Source organism: Drosophila subpulchrella, chromosome 3L (assembly GCF_014743375.2).
Source record: "Drosophila subpulchrella strain 33 F10 #4 breed RU33 chromosome 3L, RU_Dsub_v1.1 Primary Assembly, whole genome shotgun sequence".
Lineage (NCBI taxonomy): Eukaryota > Metazoa > Arthropoda > Insecta > Diptera > Drosophilidae > Drosophila > Drosophila subpulchrella.
The window spans coordinates 10,197,309-10,219,735 of record NC_050612.1 but is presented as its reverse complement, the minus strand read 5'-3'; the positions used below and the strand labels follow the sequence as shown (position 1 = coordinate 10,219,735).

The following is a 22,427-nucleotide window of genomic DNA, read 5'->3' as shown; positions in this document are numbered from 1 at the left end:
CCGCCCTTCGGTTAAGAAATAATAAAGACGAAAAAAAGAGAAACGAAAAAGGATGTTCTCTGTGCTTCAAGTTGGCCATAATGAGCTTAGTATGCATAAAGCGGTGAATTGTCAAAAGATATTTTCTGGACAATTTTCTTTTTTGTCATACGAACGGGAAGTGGGGTTGTAGAAGGAGTAGGACAATGGCGAAAATTGCCAGTGGTAAGCCAAAAGTTGGTGGGGCGTGGCTCGCCTTTTGGATTATTATAAAGCTTTCACTTTGCTTAGTTGGGCAGACAAAGTTCTCAAAGAAAATTGATTGCATTAGTAAAGGGGGTGTGCGGAAAAAGAAAATTGGGTGAAAATTTATAGACATGACATTTGAGTTTATGGTGGCGAAAGGAGAAAGCTATTTTAAAGTTTTAACTTTGTTTATTTCTCTTCATAAAATTTACATACAAATTTTGGGACTTCTTAGACACTCAAGAAACAAGTTGGCAGCTCCATTATGTACCGAGTGGTCAGCAATTTCATAAAACAAACTTACCACAAAACCAAAAATTAAGATGGCAGCTCAAAATCATTACTTGTTTAAAAGGGAATTACTTTAAAATGTAAATTTGAATGAATTCTATACCTCATGTTTATCTAAAACTTCATCATAAACCAAGTTGGCACCCCTATCCTCAGCTAATGAATTGAGTTTGCAGCTCAAAGAGTCGTTATACTTTTGCATTTGCCACAGTTATCCACTGTGGCAGCTCTTTTAAACAAGCCAATTAGTAAACTTTTCATTTATCAAAGCTAAAAAAAAGCCTTTGGCCTTTTGATAAGCTCACACTCCTTTCTTTTACCCCATTTTCCCCAACTTCCATCCCTTCAGACGTCATGCAAATGCTGTGTACTGGCCGGAAAAACACTCGAAAAAAGGGGAAGAGAAAAATCAAACGAAGAGAAAAATGCGGACCGCAAATTTTCCATGTCATTGCATAAGTCGCTTCATTAGCCCAACCAAAAAACGACCGAAAACCGCCAAAAAATTGTCTCACGCAGAGTGACATCAAAGAAAAAGGAGAAACCAAGGGAAAACCAAGAGAATTTCCACCGAAAAAAATAAACTAAATCATTAGAAAAGAGAAAATGGTTTTCAAATGGCGACGGAAAAAACAAGTCGGCGAGGGCGACATGTTTTTGCTTCGTTAATAAACTGCAACGATTCTGACAGGGGGTGGAGGTTATGACCTCAAAGGGGTGAGTGGGTGGTGGGTGGCTTTCTGGAAGCCACAAGAAAGACGCCGCCTAAAACCGCAAGGCGTTGGGTTAAATTCTGTGCAGGGATTCCGGTTGCGGCTGTCAGTTAGAATTTTAAAATGAACCGCAAGGAAGACCCTTAATAGGCGTGGAAGGTATAAAAAACCAGACCGAAAATTGTCAAAGGGTTGTAAAAAAAACACTGAAAAAAAACACCACCCTCCCAGGACACGTACACAAAACAAAGTGAAACAAAAAGATTTACTTTAAGTATTTTGCCAATAAATTTAAATCACAGACAGTTGCCCAAGGAGCGAAGAAAGGGTGGCTAAAAAAAGGGGGAAAGCAGGAAGAGACCCCAAGCGGCATTAAAAACAAACAAACGCACAGGATCCTGCGAGTCAAAGTACAAAATAAAAACAAACAAAAGCTGAAAGCAGAAAGGATGGCAAAGGAAAGCGCGTCAGAAGCCAAATAAAGCGTTAAAAGGATTTATGCGCAAGTTGAGTAGAGTTTATACAAGAAGGTCCTTCTTCGTTCACCCCATAAAAGTAGCTTACAGGTGGAATTATGCGCCTTTAAAAAGAATCCCGGCCTCACACATTTTATCACCGAATTCAAAGACTTCTTTCCCGTGGCAAATTAAATTTATACTTTGTATTTATGCTTCACGCATAATTGTAAAACATGATTTACCATCCTTTTCGCGGTGGTATTAAACAGTTTTATGCGAATTCTTTTCGGCCAATATGTTTTTCGCAATTTTACACAACAGCCCATGTTCGCATAATTTGCGCATATAAACAATAATCTTTTGCGAAAGCGTTGAACATAAATTGTTCATATCCCCTGTTTTTCACCCTCTAATGGCAAACAGCGTTGTTGTTATTGTTTTGCTGAAGATAACTTATAAATCATGTAATCAGAACAGCAAAAAAAATGGGAACAGCATGAAAAACTGAAATTGCTTTTTGCTGATAGGAAAGGGGCTGGAAAATTCCGGGGAAAGAGGGAGGTTGTTCTGTGCTAACTGTGTGGAATTTTCTCTGCTGCCTTTCACAACTCTGTAATTTATTGTGCGTTATATAACTTTATGATTGCGTGGGCTGTGGGTGGCTTAAAAAACTTTTACAGAATTGATTCGGATGGATAAGGGTATTAAGAAGTTCGCATCGATAGTTGTGTGAATAATGACAAAATAGATGGTTTTTATATTTTATTTTCTTTTTTAGACTTCAAATCAAAAAATCATTAAAAAAGTAATTTTTGAAAAATAATTTTTTAAGAAAAACAATTTTATTGGGTATACAATTCTTTTACAACATTTATTTTACAATATTTTTAATTTAATGTTTACAGGCAAGCTCTTATTTAAAAGGGCCCACTTTAGGCCCTGATAAAATCGTTTAAAATTGTTTACCAACTCAGTAAATACCTGGCAACTAACAACATTCGTGTCATGACTTCCCATAAACACTTTCCACGCCCCTAAATGCATTTCCCTTTCACAGGAATAGTTTAACGACTTTGTACCACAATAATCCAGGCAACCTACCGATGGAATTCAATGTCAGACGGGGTCACAACTTGAAGGAAAAACAGAAGGATGGGCTGGAAAATGCTCCTCCATGGCAGTGAAACAATAATGGCATTGAGTTTAAAACCCCGGGAAAGATATATGGAGCATGCACAATTTCCATTTGGCTATGAATAATTCCCTTGTTGCTGTGCACTTGCTTGTTAATATTTCCATTTCCGTTGTTTTATGGCCCGATTCCGAAAGGCCTAGACATCGGGAAGACAAAGGATATATGTACATCTACAAGGAGGTGTAAAAGGGAGTATATTCGAGTTGAGTGCCCCGCTTTACAAGGACAATAACAAGGAGCAACAGCTTCAAGTGCACGAGCAACAAATGAAGCCATTACATTCACAGGCTTATCGGCAATGTCAACGAGTCCACGAGGCTACCTCACTTTTTGCGCCATCCCCCTCACAACCTACACCCATTGTTTGCATAAAATTGCAATTTACAATTATGAGAAAAACAGTAGCGAGAAAAACGATGACAGAGGGCCTTGCTTATCGGGGGAAATTTTCGCTTAGATAAGCTCAAACGGAGAAATGGAACAGAAAAAACTTGTTTGCATTAGCTAAATGAGACAAAAATGTGATAAATTACTGAAGGACCGAAGTACACGTCAAAAAAATGATGAAACATTATTTATTACAAATTGAATTGAAATACTTTAAAGGTCATAAAGAACATTGCCTCCTTAGAAGTAATATTTTTCATAAATATAATTAGTTAATATATAACATTGGTTTCCCTCTTACAGAAAATACCTTTAATATTCCTAATTTGGGGTGGATTAGAAATTATATGTTCTATTCTCATAATTTTCTGCTCTGTGTAAAAAATGTGTTAAATCGAAGTAAGGGAATTCCCCAGTTGCACCAAGGGAAAAAGGAAAGACTGGGAATGTGGAACTTGCTTCCATAATTAGACACGCTGCTCACACAAGATGGAGGCATAAATTATTGCCAGTCTGTCTTGAAGAAAATCGGAGAGTGAGGGTCTTGGCATCTTATCATTAAATTAGTTTCGGTGGAGGAGGGCAGCTTAAATGAGAGATTATTGCACAAGCGGGCGATAAATTACGCAAAGCCTTATGAATGAGCCTATTCGGGGCTTAATTTCGCTTACACATTGGCAAGATGTTTGTAAGAAAACTAAAACTTATATAAATGTATTTCATTTTTCTGAGAATTCAACCACAAACTCAAAAACTTTTCCCACGTCTAAATCGGGATCCAATAACTCAAGTTATGGAGTTGGGAAGTGCAGTTTTGGGTGCTCATACTGAAAGCCCTTGGATTTTTGGAAAAATCGAACATGAAAATGGGTTAAAAATTGGACCCTCCTGTTCAATTAATATTTTAATGTAGATCATAAGAGAATTCAACCACAAACTCATAGAGGTATCTCACGTCTAAATCGGAACCCAATCACTCAAGTTGTGGAGTTGAGAAGTGCAGTTTTGGGTTCCCATTTCGAAAGCCAATGGAATTACGGAAAATATGTACCTAAAATTAATGTAATATATTTTTTTTTTCCAACCCAAAAGTTATTTTGTTATAAGTTACTTAATGAAAGCATTAGCGACTTTAAGAATTCGAGGAAGTAACTTTCGCAGAGCGAAATCTTATGATATGATATAACTCACCTCCATATCTGCAATTTGTCTTGTCAGCGGGTATATTGCCATTCGGTTCGAGTCGGTCCAAGTATTCCTCCGAATTGTAGCCGTTGTATGGAACTTTGTTACCGTGGTTGTGGTGCCCACCGTGTCCACCGCGATGGTGGTGGTGGTGGTGATGGTGGTGCGTCGACTCGTCGCCATCTTCGCGGGAAATCGCTGCAAGGAGAAGGAACAAAGGAAAGGCCACAGTTTAGTTCGAGTTCTCTTCAGGTTCGAGTTCCCCCGGGAAAAGTCTGCCCTAATTAAATTACAGGGCTCCGGCCATTGAGATGTCAATATCCATAAACGCTCAAGTGGCAGGAAAGCCACTTCAGTTTTAACCCCGCCCACCCAACACTTCACTTTACAGTTTTCCCCCTTCGAGCCATTAGCTTTGACAGTTAACTACTGTAGGTGCTGAGGAAAAGGAGGAGGGCTTCCGGTTTTCGGAATGCCAATCAACGCCTACTGGACAGCCTCCCTCTTTTTTCGGGTCAATATGCCAAGCTCTTTGTGGTCTGTGGCTGTGAAGCCACAGGATTGTGGTCCCCTTTTCTTGACTCCTTGCCCTGAATCTGGCATTTGCTTGCAAATGTTTACATTTTATTCCAATCAATGCCCCAATGACAAATTTATAAAATTAACCTTTAAGCACAGGGAAAAAAACCTTAAGTAAGAACCTATTTTATCTAAGAATAGATTTGTTAAGTTATTTTTTGTAAGAGGGTTAATAAAGAATATTTTTTTGGCACTAGAAAGCATTGCCATATTTTTATTTAACAATTTAAAAGGTGAAGTTAAAGAAACAATAAAAACTTTGAACATAATCCAATTTATTATTTAAATATTATAAATTTTACAATTTATTTTTAGTAATTTCTTTTTGAAACCCTTTAAACCTTTTAAGCCGGCTTAAACCCAAACACCATTAATAGTCACAGCTCATAAAAGGGAGAACGAGGATAAATGGTCAGGGGTTTTTTGGAGGGTGTTCAGGGCAAACATCGAGGGTATTTTGAATGTGCCGAATATGCAAATGAATCGACGACGACGAAGCCACTGGCAAACAAAAGGCGAAAAAATTGCCTAAGCTTTTGTACAAATTTATATGGCAGCGCCGGAAAAAAGGGACACGAAACGGGTGAAATCAGGAAGGACACTGGAGAGGCGGTACGCGGCGCTTTTTGCCTTCCAATTTCTAAAACGGAAACACAAAAGGCAGAACCAGCAGGGCCATGTTGGCCAAGTTTACCTGGTCTGAATGTATCCCCTTGACAGAATAAAAAAAGCATGAAGAAAACGCGAAACGAGTCAAACGGAAATTGGTTGGATATTAGCTTACCGCCAACACACACATGCAAATACTTTTTTCGGGTGTCCTGGTGAGCCTGCAATTTGCTAACGATATGCATACAAGTGGGCGTGCAGCAAAGTCGCCAAAAAGGCAGGGAGTTGGAGGAAAAATCCAAAAGGATTTCCCTGGCCAAAAGTCAATAAATTGTAATCAAGCAGAGTGAGCGGCCACAAAGAAGGAACCAGAGAAAAAAGCTTAGATTTGCCATCAAAGTCTTTGATTTGAACCATATCTTGTACTCCCAGTAATGGTCATCATCTGGCAGCAGGCAAAATAAATTATGGACAGCCATAAGCTGCCAGTCAGAGCTGCAAATATGTATGTTTAATTAATAGCAACCCAGGGAGACTAAAACACAAGAGTTTCAGATCCACCCTTGTGGCAAAAGAATGATGTCACCCACCACAAATCACAAAATTACCGCAAATCGTCGCTACAAATAAGCAATTTATTTGCCAGGCCAACGGGGGAATGAGTCTGGGGAGTCCAGAATGCAATGCGAAATGCCCCAAAATCATCTTTCAGCGGTGGTTCAGGGGGGTTGGAGAAGAAATCTCATAAAGTTGTGCCAAAACACGCCGGAAAAGTGGCCGGAGTTGGAAATGTTGGAGCAGGGAAATGTAATCAATAAAATATGTTCAACATAAAGTACAAACCAAAAGGGACTTGGCTGATTTTTTGAAAAGCGGGGGAAGTAACAGTTCTGGTCAGAGTTGTAGAACTAGGAGTATACCTATTAAAATAATATTTCATCTTAGTATCTTATCATTTTACCAAGAAAAATACATAACGATTTTACAAAACAGCTTTAAGAGTTTTAAAATCATTATTAAAGGTGTCTTAAAGTATGCAACAACATTTTTCTGTCTGGAAGTACAATAGTTTGGGAGCCTTTATAAATATTTATCTGCATAGTTTTGGGCACATTTATAAGTGATTTTAAGCCTGTGTTTTTAATCATTTTTACTTATTCTTATTTTTTGTGTTATTATCTCATCTCTAACTGTATGCACATTATGCAATCCAACCGCAAAAACCCGAGTTGCCACACGGCATTACATCAACTCTGGTTATGTTCTTCCCCCAAATTTATGGACCACACTCTTTTCGGTTGGATCGCCAGGGCAAAATATGAAATGAGCATTATGTGGCAGGCAAGTTGGCTACGCTGCCAAAAGGAAAATTCCCTCTATCCGTATCTCAACTTTAAAAAGTTTTCTACACTTTAGAGACCCCGGGTGATTTAAACGCCAACACCCAAACAAATACCGCTGACGCATGAGTGACAGGACGAGGCGAGAACACAGAACTCGGACATTGGCAGCAGGACACCAGAAAAGCCAATTGAACAAAGCTCGCAAATTGCAGAAAGAGATGGGGCCAACTCGAAGGATAGAGATGGAGATAGAGACAACAGCAGCGGCCAGCCAAATTAAATCAAAGCAAAACCACAAAAGGAAAAAGTCCAGCAGAAACGAAGAAAAAGTGCGGAAAACTTCATCGAGTAAATGCAATAAATTTGCCAGGATCTGGAGAAAGAGAGGGAAGGGTGCATGTCAGAGCGAAACAGAGATATATGGTTAGAAAGAGGGCACAAACGAAAACCTATTATGCCTGGGGCACATGGAATTTCGTTTCTACTTTTATCCCAGAGGACTTAACGGGTACTAAAACCTAAAAAGCCCCCCCAGAAAAGTTCCAAAACTGAGAAAGTGTTGAGCTGGCAAAGGATGGCCAACCTTAGATAACCATAAAATCGGTATCGAACTGAAACGCCCAAAGATTATGACGAGCCAATGGGTAATCAAATGGTTAAGGCTTGGCCATTTCCTGGAATTTTATGCGATAAGTTTGGCACTATAAGATGGATTTACAACTTTACACTTGGCAAATTGTGAACGTCACACATGTTTTTCCAAATATATTACCAAAATCTATATTAGGGTAAGGGTTCCTCAAATTTTCCTAAATAAATGTTTAGAAACTACGAAAAAATTTAAGAGAAATATTATTTTAACGTTCTTTGGGAACCATTACCTTTTTCTTCTTTTTCTCTACATACAGTAACTTTGTATTTATCCCCCTTATAAAATGCACGTTTAACTTACTTTCTTTGTATCCCATTTTCTTTCTGTGTGACTACAAAACCGCTTTTCAGGATTAGACCCCACTCAAACCTCCGCTGACCAATGGTAACTAATGCAGGCCACACAGACAATAGACGAAATCAGTAATTTATCCTTCAAATTGGCCGCCGCATTCGAAAGGAGCAGACAAAGCTTAAATCCAATTGAATCCGGAATCCGGAATTCAGAATCCGGAGCTGATGTGACACTTCAAATGCTGACAAAATACATCGCATTAACGAAGCTTCCTTGAAATCAGGGAACAATGGAAACGGCGCGCAGTGCAATTTGCCGAGTCAAATTAAATGTTAAATTTCAAGAGAGATTGCACTCTGTGTGACGACTGATGTGGTTGTGCAATTAAGGCTTTTTTGCAATTTAATCAATTTATCAATTAAGCAAAAAGGAATAAAAAGAATGCCCGAGGATGACATTTTCAACTGCTGCTGCTGCTGTTCCTCATTTTTCAGCTGGCAGCTTGCAGCTTCTGCTTTAAAAGGCAATTTCATTAGCATTTCAAAGTGCCGCTTGTGGGTCCTCCTCCCTTCTCCAACCATTTTACCCATTTTTCCCAATGTGCCGGCGAACAGAGTCAATAATGTTGTTAATTGCCCTCCTCCAAGTGGGCGTGGCCCTTGTTGAACAATGCTGTTGCGCGTCGGCAATTAACTTTTGTAAATAATGCATAATTGTCGAGCGGAATGTGAAAAAAAAAACACAAATACAGGGAAACAACGGGTGGAAAAAGTAAAAAATACAAAATAAAAACAAGTACAGCGTCCAATGAACTGTTTAAACTTTAAACTACTGGATTCCAGGGGGCAAAAGGGTTCTCGGCTGATCAGTCTGCCGAGTTCAATTGAATCAGTTGGCCAGACGGGTTGGTTAATTGTTTAAGTGATTTGCATATTCGAGAACAAAAGAAAGATGTTTACATGCCGAGTTTCAAGTTGTCTATTTTTGAATATACATACAAAGCTCTTAAAGCCTTTAAAATGGTTAAAATTTGTTTTCATTTTTTACAGTTGCAAAGCCAAACTTTTCAGGCCTCTAAAACTCTAGAGCCGCTCTCAAACTGTATCATCCACCCATTTCAATTAATCCTCCATGTTCTCAATTTTATTATAATTTTTTTTACCAACATAGTTCGCATGCTGATGAGCTTATGAAAAGTGCGATTGGAAGGGGCATCCACGACAACGATGGCTGTGAACTTTTTAATTTAATTAATAGACGCTGCGCACCAACAAAAACGACAAAGTACAAAAATGAGACAGACGCCCTGAAAAAACAACAATGTTAGCGAGAGGAAAAGGCAAAGGCAAAGGCATTGAATAACACAAAGTTCAGGGGGTCAGGAATATCAGGGGGAGGGAGTTATCAACTGAGGTGGTGGGCGCAGGTTGCCATGCCGACGCACTTAAAACTTATTATTAATTAAAAATAATTTTTGCAGCCGAGTCGTGAGGTAATTTATGGATTCGAAGGATTTAAGGAGCTCAGTTTTCGGTGGCGCACCGCAGAATTGTCAACCACTCAACCATTGCAGGTGTGGTTGCACAGAAAGAAATTATTAACTCTTTAAGGTTATTCAAAGTTAAGGCTGGCATAAATCAAATATCTAAATTAAAAAAAGTGCAATTATAACAAGAAAGGAAGTTAGCTTCGGCAAGCCGAAGCTTATATACCCTTGCAGCTATAATTATTAAATTTAAAAACACAAAAAATGATATTCCCAATAGTATAAGATAATATGTCACAAAACACCGAAGCTATAATTTGTTTCATATTATTTTCCTACCAATTTTCCGATCGTTCCTATGGCAGCTATATGATATAGTCGTCCGATTTTGATAAAATTAAATTCGAAACTCAGAACTAATTAAAAAATGTTATTTCCAAGCGTAGGAGGTTATATGTTAAAAAACACCGAAGCTATAATTTGTTTCATATTATTTTCCTACCAATTTTGCGATCGTTCCTATGGCAGCTATATGACATAGTCGTCCGATTTTGATAAAATTTAATTCGAAATTCAGAACTAATTAAAAAATGTTATTTCCAAGCGTTGGAGGTTATATGTTGAAAAACACCGAAGCTATAATTTTTTTCATATTATTTTTCCACAAATTTTCCGATCGTTCCTATGGCAGCTATATGATATAGTCGTCCGATTTCGATAAAATTTAATTCAAAATTCAAAATTATTTAAAAATTGTTATTTTCAAGCTTAGGAGTTTACACTGGTCGGCATATGTATTTTGACAAAATAAAAGTTAAGTATACTCATAACTTGAATTTACTTCTTGTAAACTATAGGCATCAATGGAAAGGTAATTTCAATGCCGTTTGAATGATACAATACATTTCTTTACCCATTCAGTACTTATTGAAAAGGACGAATTTGTGTAAATCAACTTTGAAATTTTTAAAAAAAACTTTTTTCCTCGTCTTGAAAACTTAAATTTTTTGATGCAAAAAGTTTCTTCAAACAAAAATAATAGTAACTGCAAAAAGAATTTTTCAAATATCATTTTGCTTATATTTTTTATGATTTTTTGAAGGTGACAATGTCGGAAAAAATTTGTATGAAAAAGACAAAAATATGGCTCAAATGCCTGTTTTTAAGCATTTTCAAAAATTCATAAAAAATATAAGAAAAATGATTTTTGAAAAATTCTTTTTGCAGTTACTATTGTTTTTGTTTGAAGAAACTTTTTGCATCAAAAAATTTAAGTTTTCAAGACGAGGAAAAAAGTTTTTTTTTAAAATTTCAAAGTTGATTTACACAAATTCCTCCTTTTCAATAAGTACTGAATGGGTAAAGAAATGTATTGTATCATTCAAACGGCATTGAAATTACCTTTCCATTGATGCCTATAGTTTACAAGAAGTAAATTCAAGTTATGAGTATACTTAACTTTTATTTTGTCAAAATACTTATGCCGACCACTGTATATGCTAAAAAACACCAAAGATATAATTTTTTTTCATTTTTTTGTCCGATTATTCCTATGGGAGCTATAAGATATAGTTGTCCGATCCGGCTGGTTCCGACTTATATACTACCTGCAAAAGATATAAGACTTTTGGGAAAGTTTCAGCTCGATAGCTTTAAAACTGAGAGACTAGTTTGCGTAGAAACGGACGGACAGACGGACAGACGGACAGACGGACATGGCTAAATCGACTCGTCTAGTCATGCTGATCAAGAATATATATAATTTATGGGGTCGGAAACGTCTCCTTCACTGCGTTGCAAACTTCTGACTGAAATCAATATACCCTCTGCAAGGGTATAAAAAGAATAATAAAAAAAAGTTTAAATGGCTGAGTTAATTTAAAAAATAATGTTAGGGCTGGCAGCCTCGTGTAAATTAATTTTTTCAGCTACTTTGTATCTTAAATATTCACAAAACATTTTTTTTAAATATTGTAAGACGTAAAGTTAAATGTTGAAGTTTTCTTTTAATCTTGCCCCATTTTAAAATCCCTTAAATATATTTTTCTTTCTGTGCCTTTATAGTTGTTGCTCCTGTTCTGCTCTTATTGCCCACAATTTCCTTCACTACACAATTAACTTTAATGACTGTAAAAAGAGCCATGTACCGGGGCACTTAAGTGGAGCATTTTTGGGCGAGGTAGATGTACCACAGACGGCAGACAGTTGAAATTGTAAAATTGTTTGTGGCATTAAGTGCGGTTAAGTGGTTTTTCCCAAGGTGTCCTGTCGGCTCCGTTCACGTTCATTTTTATTTTTTACAGAAATTGAAAATTACAACAAGCTTTCATACCCGACGTCGTCATCTATTCACAGCACATCAAAGTGAGTGAGCTTAAGTCAGTTGCCAGAAACCGATTTATGCTTTTGTCAGCTGAATTTGAATTGGAGTTCAGTTGGCAGGGCCCGAGGCTCCCAAAAAAAGGTGAGCAAAAGAAATCAACGACGACTTGTAAATCTTGGCCAAACAAGTTAACACTTCCCCGGGACATTTTGGATCAAAAAAGGAGTGAGGGTAATACGGTGTTAGACAGCCAGACAATCAGACAGGCCTGCCGGCTATATAAGAAGGATTTACCAGGAGTGAGGATTTGGCGACACAACAACTGGCAGAAGGTTCACATACCCGACATCGAAAAGGCGCAAAATATATATTTCTAAGGTTGGCGATAGACTTCTGTAAATACTCTACAATATTGTAAGGATAACAAGGAATAGTCATAAGGAAGGATCGAAGAAGGAACTAAAAAAATAAAAAAAGATCTTTAAGGTAAATGTAAATATTTCCTTAAATAAAATGCCTATTTTCCTTTTTTATGAAATTTACACTTTAAATTGTATACAATTTATAGTTATATTTAGCCCCTTGGCCAGTTTTAAAGAGCATTTGTGGTTCGACTTTCAGCATACCCTTGGCTCAAGAGAACTTTATTCAATTCCTGTCAATTGAACACGCAACATTTGGGGCCTGAAAAGGATATCCATTGGCAAATAAAATATTTAAGCCAAACATTGCGCCAGGACATGGCCAAATTGAAGGCTCAATAAGGCCAACTTTTCCACACTTGCCAACTCCACTCCACATTTTCCTCGCCAATTTCCCCATTCTCGCCACTAAACCGTTTTGCAAAAATTGTCAGAGGCCTTTGGCAAACTTATCCCTTGCCATAACAAATAAGCAAAGAAGAACCAAGCCTTTTTGACAAAAATCAATAAATATTTGAGGAGCCGGAAGGCAGAGAACAATCCTCGAGATTGCATTTAATTTAAAACTCATAAATACAAAATGCGCTCACTGCCCTGATAATCATAATAAAACTGTGAATAAATTGCAAAAGAGATTGCTGTGTAGCGAAAAATAAGAAAAAATAAAACAATTTGTCTGAGCATCTCCCTCTGCCAAAAAATCATAGATGAAATGTTATGGAAAATTATTGAAAATTCCCCAAGTGTAATTGAGTGTTAAATGCGACTCATCGTTCGTGTTCAAGTCATCAAAATGTCAGCAGGAAATAATTAAGAAAATATTTAGCCAGTTATATTCGAGGCAAATTGAAATTGTTCACAAAACTTGAATTGAGCAGCTGGAGTAGAAAAGCAGAAAAGCAGGGGTAAAAGCTAAAGAAAAGTCTTCAGCAGACACAATTGCCGCTCTACTTGAGACACTATTTTCCCGATGCTGGATGGGAATTATAATAGCTCCCTTACTGTCTGTTAACTTGGCAGATGAGCATGCTCCAGGATTTCATTTGTTGAAGCCTTCAACTTGTACTTCAACTCCAACTTGACTTGAACTTTCTTCTGCTTACGCACATTTTAAATGCACAAAATATGCTCGAAAGGGTTGAGATGGGAAAAGGGCTGTCCCCTTTGGTAAACATTTTTGCAGCAATTTAATTTGCTCCTTTGCATAACAATCAGCGGGGAGCATTTCTAGCAGGGATAATCAACGTTTTCACTCATTATCATTATCAAGTCGCTGACTTTTCCTCGTCTCCTATCTGGGTTTCTCCTTCTATATATATATATATATAGTATTTTCCTATCTGTATCTCCGCGCCTTGAAGTGGCCTCTAGGGTCTTCAGCTAATGGCCCGCGGCGCCGGAAGTTTTTTTGTGTAGACTCCGAGCTTTGTATTTCCCCGACTCCACTATTTCGGAGTCCATAGTGCACTTGACTTTACAAAATATAAGGCAACTCTTTCAGGGCACATGAAAAAAAAGTTGTTAATAATCGGCTTAACCAGGAAACATATGAATTTTTAGTATAAAAAATTGTTTTTAAGGAATGTATATCTAGTAAATTTTATAAAATTACATTTTAGGAATTCAACAAAAGCATTAAATATCAATATCATTCATTTTTAATATAACAACTGTTTAAAAAAAATGATATCTAATGAATTTGTAATGATCCCAAAATACCTCTAAAAGAGTCCTACATTTTAACCAATTCATATAGTTTTTTAAATTGAACACAATTATTTTCTATTTTAATTTTACACTTTCAAGACATTTTTCCCTGTGCATATTTCCTTCTATCCCGCTCTTTATCATTTTGGGTTGGAGTTTGTAAATATGAAGTTTGATAAGTGGGCGGCTCTAGAGGGGAGTGCTTAAGTGTTTGGCCTGGTTTAGGGGGAAACTTGGCAGCCTGAAAGGGAAAAGGAGGAAAATCGGGGAAAGGGTATCTCCACTTGACTTGGCGCAGACGGCAAACGTCGCCGAAAAAGTTCCTCTAGGTGCAGATTCTTTATGAGATTACTTGCCATTCCAAAAGATATGGGAATAGAGATTCTCGCCCCATAAAAAATTGCATTTATAAGGGGGTGCGGGGACAAATTTGAACTCCAAGTAATAATTTCAATGAATAAAAATGGCTGAACATTCCACGAAATCCACGAATCATTAAAAGGAATTTATCTAATTAAGTTTTGGGCTTCTTGTTCCGTCCTATAAATGCTTTTTTTATTTTATTTCTCGATATGAACCCACTGTTCTTAAGTTTCTTTGCCACCCAGTCACGCACTCACCCACACCCATTTTTTTGCCAAACAACTTTAGCAGAATGCTTTTGTTTATGTTCTCTTAAAATGGCAATCGCTGACTCCTCTGGCTTTTCTTTGTCTTTTTTTTTGTAGGTTGCCACAAATGTCGTTACGTGCACAAGTTGCGCTTTTAAAATAATTACAAAAGGAGACAAGCTGAGAATGCAGTCTGTTCTCCCTCAGCAAAAAAAAAAAAAAAATGAAAATGAAAATATGGTCAAAGTTTCCAAACAGCAAAAATGATGGGAAAAAAGTGTAGCAAGCTTTTGTGCGATTTTCTGTGGCGGCAGGCTAAAAGTTTGAAAGCCACTGAACGAGCAGCTGTTACACAAGAAAATGTCTAAAAAGACTGCAGTATGGTTTATATCCATATAGATTGCATAACGACATCAGTTACCGGTTGACTCGAAATAGAAAAAGAAAACCAAGTTAAGCCAAGTGTGGCTAATGCGAAAAGGGCGGAGATAGAGGCTTTCGGATTCAGCGTCTTGGAAAATATACTGCCAGTACTTCCTACCACATGTCAATAACTTCAGAGCCGAAAAAAAATAATATCTATATATATTGCATAAGAAAAATATGCAGCAACAGCTACAAAATAAGAACAACCACGGAGCTTAGACAAAATGTATTATGCACAGACGATAAAACGTTTTGTGTTCGTGGGGCAACAAAAAATAGGACAACAAAAAAACGCAGGAAACAGTAGACAATGCAAAGCCTGGAGCGACGGGACACTGAGGTGTTAATACTTGGGGTGGCTATACCTAAAAAAGCGGGAGGAAATGGGAATAGGTTTGCCTGCATTAAAATGCCGCCAACGCAAGTTGTCACTATTACTTCAGGATAGAACAGAAAATATGGGGAGTTTGGGATTTCAGAGAGGTGGTCCCTGCGAAAAAGGTATTATCAAAAACTTGTATGGGTGAGTTAAGAAGGTTTATAAATTATTCATATATCAGAGTTTCTAGGATAATATAAATATTCCCACATGCTTAGATATTTAAAATCACTTTTAATAAATCCTAAGAGTATGCAATGAAATGTTGTATATAATTTAAGGAGCTCTTATCGTTCTTCAATATACAAAATAGTATTGCAAATATTACAAAAAAATATCATAAAGCTGCATTTTTAATTAGTATTGTAATATCTTTCGATTAAAAAAAGTTTATCAGAATTTTTGAAGGACAATCTTAAATTTTCTCGCAGTGCTCCCAGGTTTGGACAACTTTCAGCCACGTCATCAGGCAAACATTAAGCCCAGCAGCAGCCTGAAGCTGAACTGGGAACCGAGGCTGTCTTTTGTGGGGGCGTTAATGGGTTAAAAGTGCGCTTAGAGCGTGTATAGATTTTATAATGTGTTTGCCCTGAGTCCGACCCCCCTCTCCCCATTTTTCCCCACCTTTGCATCTTGCATGAGTTGCAGTTTTTTTGTACCACCCAAAAGAAAGGAAAAAGAGGACGACACCTGCAAGCGGCATTTTTCTCACTCGTCCTTTGGCATTTTCACTTCCGCTTTTGCTGAGCCGGCAAACTTTTCCCCAAGTGTACGCGTGTGTGTGCGTAAATGTAGTGTGCGTACGTACATATGTGTGTGTGGGTTGATTACAAAATACAGTTTAATGTTGATTACACATGCAAGGAGCATAGCCTGCAGGCCAAGGAATTGGACTACACTCGAAAAAACAAAGATTACTGTTTTTGTCACTCAAAAAATATCTTGAAAAACTTTTGAAAATGATTTTAATACTATTATGCTATAAAAATAGGGCTTATGTTTATGTTAATTACAGAAAAACATTTTTTCAAGCCACAAATTAGATTGGATGTAATTCTATGATTAATATTTTTCTAGATTTTATAATTAGATAATCGTTGTTATAATTTAAGCTTAAATTTTTTTTAGCCTATTTTTGGTAATATCCACATTATGATTTTCTTTTAAAAATATTTTTTTCTCTGTAAATACGGGCTGTTGCTGATGGTGACTTGACTTATGCTGTAACAAAAGGCTTCTTCTGCCAGTGACTATCCATCTATATATCCCTATCTCTTTCCGGGAAAGTGTTGCCGTCTCTTTCTTTGCAGCTCAGTTGCTCTTAAGCCTCATTACTCATACAATGTTGACACTAAACTAGTTGTCTGGCATGCATGCATTAATATAAAAGTGTGAAAAATGTCTGTCCTTTCTTGAAATTGCTTTTGAAATGATACCAAACAGCTTGAACTTGCTTTAAGAAACGTTTAAGGTACTAAAGCAAGCGGAAAAATGCTAGAAATGTCTAGAATAATTGAGGTAAAATTTAGCACAGATTTTTCATAGTTAAATACGCCGGTAAACACAGTCAACAGTTTGACATTTACTGACCAATCAGGCGCTTCTCAAAAAAACGTACAAAACAATCACGCAATCAACTTAACTATGCAAATTATAATAAATTTGTTTTGTTTATGAACTGCTAATAATTTGGTTACGATTTGTATGTGTTTTGCTGTTTTTTGCAGCCGCTTTTCTTTTTGTTTTTGTGTTTTTGCGTGTGCAGGAAATGAGGAAAACTGTCGCAAATTTGATTTACAACACCCCGGCGAATGAGAGGAAAAAAAATTGTTGCAGCTAAATTTCCATGTCACCCACAGAATCTGTAAAGACTTGACAATTGTCATGACGGATTATTCATTATTCAACAATGCGCGGCGAACGTGATGTAGCGTTCAAAAGCAAATGATGGCGATAATGATAATGATGATGTCGCCGAACGAGTGAGAGTTGCAAATTTGATAATCACAAAATTGTATTAAATTTAATGCGATTTGCGTAAACAAAGTTATTGGGTTGCATGAAAAAGTGAATGTTAGCCATGAATTGGAGTTTTAACACCTGTCTGCCACGCAGTTAGTTTATCTCATTTGCTCACGAAGGTGTTAAATGGAAATCCTATACCATTTTCTTTGTCATGCAATGTGAATGGTGGTTTTAATCGGTGCAGAAATATTGTTTTACTTGTGGGATATCACATTTAATAAATAGAAAGTACTGGTCAAAGCATGGTAATGACTTTTTGAGGATTATATAACGGCTTTGAATGCTTATAAAATTTTTTTCATCGAGGGTTGAAACGACTACATTCTTAAAAGTTTCCTAACACTTTATTATACCTGAAAGCCTAAAATATTTTAGGAACATTTTCAAAACTTTTTCAGGGGATTGTACTTTTCTCTCCCCTCCCATAAACGTCAAAATTTCCCTTATTCATTAGCCAACAATGGCCCATAAAAAAGAGGCAAAAATCTGTTCGTATCTGTTCCTGAAACTTTCCCCCATCACCAGAACATGTCAATCTAAAAGGACCACCCAGGAAGCGAACGAAAAAGAAATTGAATTTCCAATCTTTCCACCTACAAAACAAGAAGAGCGAACATTTTTGGATAAATGAATTTAAAACTTTCGACAGCTTTAATGAAAATAAATATTAATTTGTTTTTCGGTCCATCGCGAAGCCTTTTAACCCGGGGATTAGTTTGTCGGGACTCAGGAATCTGCAAGTTCCGACAACTTTAATTGGTTTAAAATTAGAAACAGCTCTTAAAGTGGAAAAAGAAAATGCAAACAGAAGGTAAAATGATTAAAGTGAGAAACAAAATACGCTGAAGCAATATTTTGTGACAATTTCAGGAGGAGATTTGTTGTAGAAACACACCCCGAATTCACATCAATGGCTGTCATTGGCAACCCGACAATTTTCTATATAAATCATAAGCGAAAAAACAGGACAAATAAAAGGAAAACAAGGCTGGCGAGCTCGCTTATCGAGTATTTAACTTGGGTTTGGGGGTTTAAATGGTTGTTTTCAAGAGGCTCAAAGTGGGGTTTCGGTTGTAGAATCCACCTTTGGAGCTGGTCAAACAATGGTGTGCCTACCACAAACTGCAGAGGGTTCCCTCATATCGATTGCAGGTCCTAAGGCCCCCAACTTACCCACTCGTATATTATGCAAAACCACCCCCAGCAACAACAGTGCCGCCTGGCTGATAAGCAACATGGCAACAAAATGTTGAATGTTGCAAATGCCAACGTGTGGCAGCTTGTGATAGCAGCGCGGAAAACTCCCAAAAAGGGGGTTGCTATTTTGTGCACTGGAAATAGTTTGTTAAAAAAAATGGCCCTCTTGTATATTTATTTCAATTTGTGTAAGTAATTTGGTTAGAATTAAAGATTTCTTTAGATCTCTATTAAATATTATAATATGAATATAAAATCTACAAATTAAACTTCTAAAAAAAAGATGTAAGTCTTTAGGAACATGTCGTTTGATACTATGAATAACCATAATATTATTAAAAAAATTGTATTTATTTTATTTTAAAATATTTATTTAATATTTTGTTATAAAATAAGCTTATGTGCCATTTAATTTCTGCACAAATTGGTTTTTCTTAGAGTGCATTTTGCTATGCCCATTTTGAGTGATGTATGAGTGGGGTGGGTGGTCTGGGACGGTGAGTGGTTGAGGTGGTGGTTTCAGGTTTTGGTGGCCATGCAAATCAGTCACGGTGCGTCCGCCACTGGTCCAAAATGAACCCCCGAAAATGCTACGACCATGCGAAAAAGGAGAGGCGACGACAACTGGCAACACTGGTGTGAGCAATATTTTCGCAGCGACTGTGCGAATGTTAACCCATGAACCGTGGACTGGGATAAAAAGCCCAGCGTGGCACGTGTCTGCACTTTGAGCTCAAACGAAGCAGCAGCCAACTCCATTAGCGGAGTTCAGGGGCGCCGAGGATTAAGGGGGGGTTGGAAGATGCCGTCACCTGGGGCCTCCGGTTATCGAGGGAGTCCTTGTTCCACGATGGCTGCCCTTTTTTTCCATTTTATTTTCGCCCAGTTCCTTTATTTTTTCCAAGCTGTTTGTTACCTACTGCACTTCAAATGCAGTCAGCCATAAACCGGATTTGGAGAAATGATATGGGCACGGATAGCCTGAGGTTATTGCTTAAAGGCAAAGGATCTTTAAAATGCTATTTAAAACGTTTAAACATCCTTTAATTAATATTATATATATAAAGCTATCATATATTTAAAGTGCTTTATCTCTCCATTCAAATAATATGGCATTTATCGTTTTCTTTTATTTCTCACTCCTTAAGTCTACCCTTAAACTCTGAAATATTTAACGAACTTGAACTATTTTTCCCATTCTTTTTTCCGGCTGTCTTAGCAGCTTAAATGCCTTTCCATCGATTCTCAATTTGGAAGATATTTTCTATCGGCATTTTCTCATTTTCAGCTTTGCTGCCCTGATTTCTAAGCTTTTCCCGCCCCCCAAAAAATCCCCCGAACTTGTGCTCACGTCTTGGTTCATTATTTTTTATGGCCCAGGCCATTATCTATTTACATATGTCTAGGCTATACGCCGTCTCCTTGGCAGCTTTTCTTTTATTAGATTTCGCATTTCCATTTTATTGGCAATTCACGTGCAGTCGCTGTCAAACTGTAAATTCGCATTTAACGCGAGATATTCACACTTTTCCTAGTTTGTGTATTAAACATCCTTCAGTGGCAGCCTCCCCGTGGCAAACAATTTAGCTTGCATTTCCCCTGCCCTTTCAGCAAACTCTGGCTCTCAAACAGATTTACATGCGATTTGCATAAATTGAGTGCTTCCTTTGAGGCCGCCGATGATGACGATGCGGATGTTGTCGTTCCAGCTCTTTGGAGTTGCTCATGTCCCGGTCCCCGAGGCCACTTCCTCGGATCTCCACCCCCGCTTAAAGAACTCCCACCAGGAGAACTGCCTTTTCAAATGAATTTAAATCTCTGACAAAGAAATGGGCTGCCGTTTTGCAAAAGTTAATGTTTCAATTATTTTAGAAATTCAAAGGCAAAAACAATTCACTGAGAAAAATATATGGGATACATATAATATAACAATATAACAAAATAGAGTAGCGAGTAAAACATTTATAAAAAATGTCACAAAATGTATGTACCAATTTAATATAATTTAAGATTAGATTAGAATTAAAAAAAACTTCAGGAATGTGTTCGATTTTTCAAGAGATTTGTAATCTGCAGAAATACTATGATTTTTGTATAATTATATTTGTTTTACAATTTTTTAAATTGTTATATTCAAGAAAATTTTATGTTAAAACAAATTAAATCATTTAAATTGCTATCAATTTTTGTTTTTTCCCTTTCCAGCAATTAGTTATGAACCAATGACCCTTTTAGCTTTTCCAAAAGCACCCCTATTGATTTCCGCCCGCTGGGAATTATTTTGATTGGAATTCTACTTGATTTTTGGTCACATTTTGTGGGGCCATTGAAGGGTTAAGCGTTTATTTTTTGCATTGAATTTTCCGGTGGCCTGAGAGTGAACAATTTGATTTGACATAATTGGGGTAAAGTCAAGCGGAAACGATTATTGTGTGCATGTGGATTTGGTTTGGGGGAAAAATAGGAGGAGGTGTGGAAAGTGGGCGTGTGCACAAGCAAAGTAATTCAATTTCCCGGCTTACAACACTCTTTTTTTTTGGCTACTGGTCAACGGAAACGAGAAGGGTTTGCTTTGGCTGGCCATGTGTAGCCCTGTTTTTTGTGCATTTTCTCTGCTGTCGCATTGCGTCAGCGAATATGAAGCCACCCCCATATCACCCACTTAACACCCTCTTTTCACCCACTCACCTGCTGCCACCCCACTTAACCCACCCAGGCAGTTAGTTGAAACTTGTTTGCTTCAACTTTTCTTTTTTCGTTCGTTTCTAGCTGGCCTTTGCATTAAAAATGCATGCGAAAGTCGTTTGACAAAAGTTTTCCACTACCAGAGAGACAAAGGGGGAGGTGGAAAAACTAGGGGGGGTGAAAAGGGGTCTGGGTGAAGAGACACCTTGAAGGCCAAAGGCAAAGTTGCCCTCTAGCAAAGTTGACAGTTACATGCGGGTTAGACAAGATTCTCCCAGAGATTTGCTTTAAAATGCAAGCACTAAAGGAAAAGCGGAAAAGGGCAAAGGTAAGGGTTATTACGACATTACCCAGACAATCGATAATTTTCCAGCAATTCAATTATGGGTTTCCAGGACACACATATGCCACAACAAATCGAAATTCCCACGCTCATTGAAATGACTCCAAGGCGAAGAAAATATTATCAAATGACAGCGAAAAACATCCGAGTTATGTCATACAAATGAACAAAATGATAAAGAAAATTCTTGGGGGCGAAAATACTATGGAAAATTCGTTGGCAAAATGTCAGGCAAAAATGTTGACATTGTTTGGCTTAAGATACAAAACACACGGACTGCACAAAAAAAAAGGAAGGCATTGTTGGGCGAAGAAGTTGACAAATCAAGTTTTCCTCCTTCGTATTTTTCTTGTGCATAACGAGCTCAGCAATGTGTGTGTGTAAAATGAAAAGATGAAAAGCAAACGAAAAAGAAAATTATGCAAAATGCACAAGATGCAGTGCTCTAATGGAAAGGCTTAAAGCAAGCCAACTTGTCAAGTGGAAATGGGGGAAACTCTGCTTAGTTTGTGAAATATATGATACGAATTGGCCAGCACAAATCACATAAGTTAAGTTTTAAATCCCCATGAAAATGTACAGGAAATCTTTTTGACTTTAAAATTTCAAGTATTAACACACAAATATCTGCTCGAAATGTCTATATATTCTTTTGGATATTTTTAATCACAAAAATCTTATCAAGTTAAGTCAGCTAAACCGGTTAAATAAGCTAAGCCCTAGACTTGGGAACTTAAAGTCTCATCCGCAATCCATTAGAGCCAGTCAAAGTGCCATAAATAATGCCCTGACAATGCATCACCGAGGACAGACACAAATACAAATCGCCAGGGGCGAGGGAAAGGATTCGAGTTGGTAGCAAAGAGCACATGCTCACTGCACACCCATCCAG

At 37.4% G+C, this 22,427-nt stretch overlaps 1 protein-coding gene across 5 annotated transcripts in view; it reads right to left on the bottom strand.

Moving 5' to 3' along the window:
- Positions 1-22,427, bottom strand: part of LOC119552843 (cyclin-dependent kinase 14) — a 104,272-nt gene that overhangs the window by 24,723 nt on the left and 57,122 nt on the right. For all 5 annotated transcript variants that reach the window (XM_037862707.1, XM_037862706.1, XM_037862708.1 and 2 more), the window contains one exon: positions 4,461-4,652. In XM_037862707.1, coding sequence (XP_037718635.1) covers positions 4,461-4,652 — 192 coding nt within the window. The remainder of the gene's footprint in view (positions 1-4,460; positions 4,653-22,427) is intronic.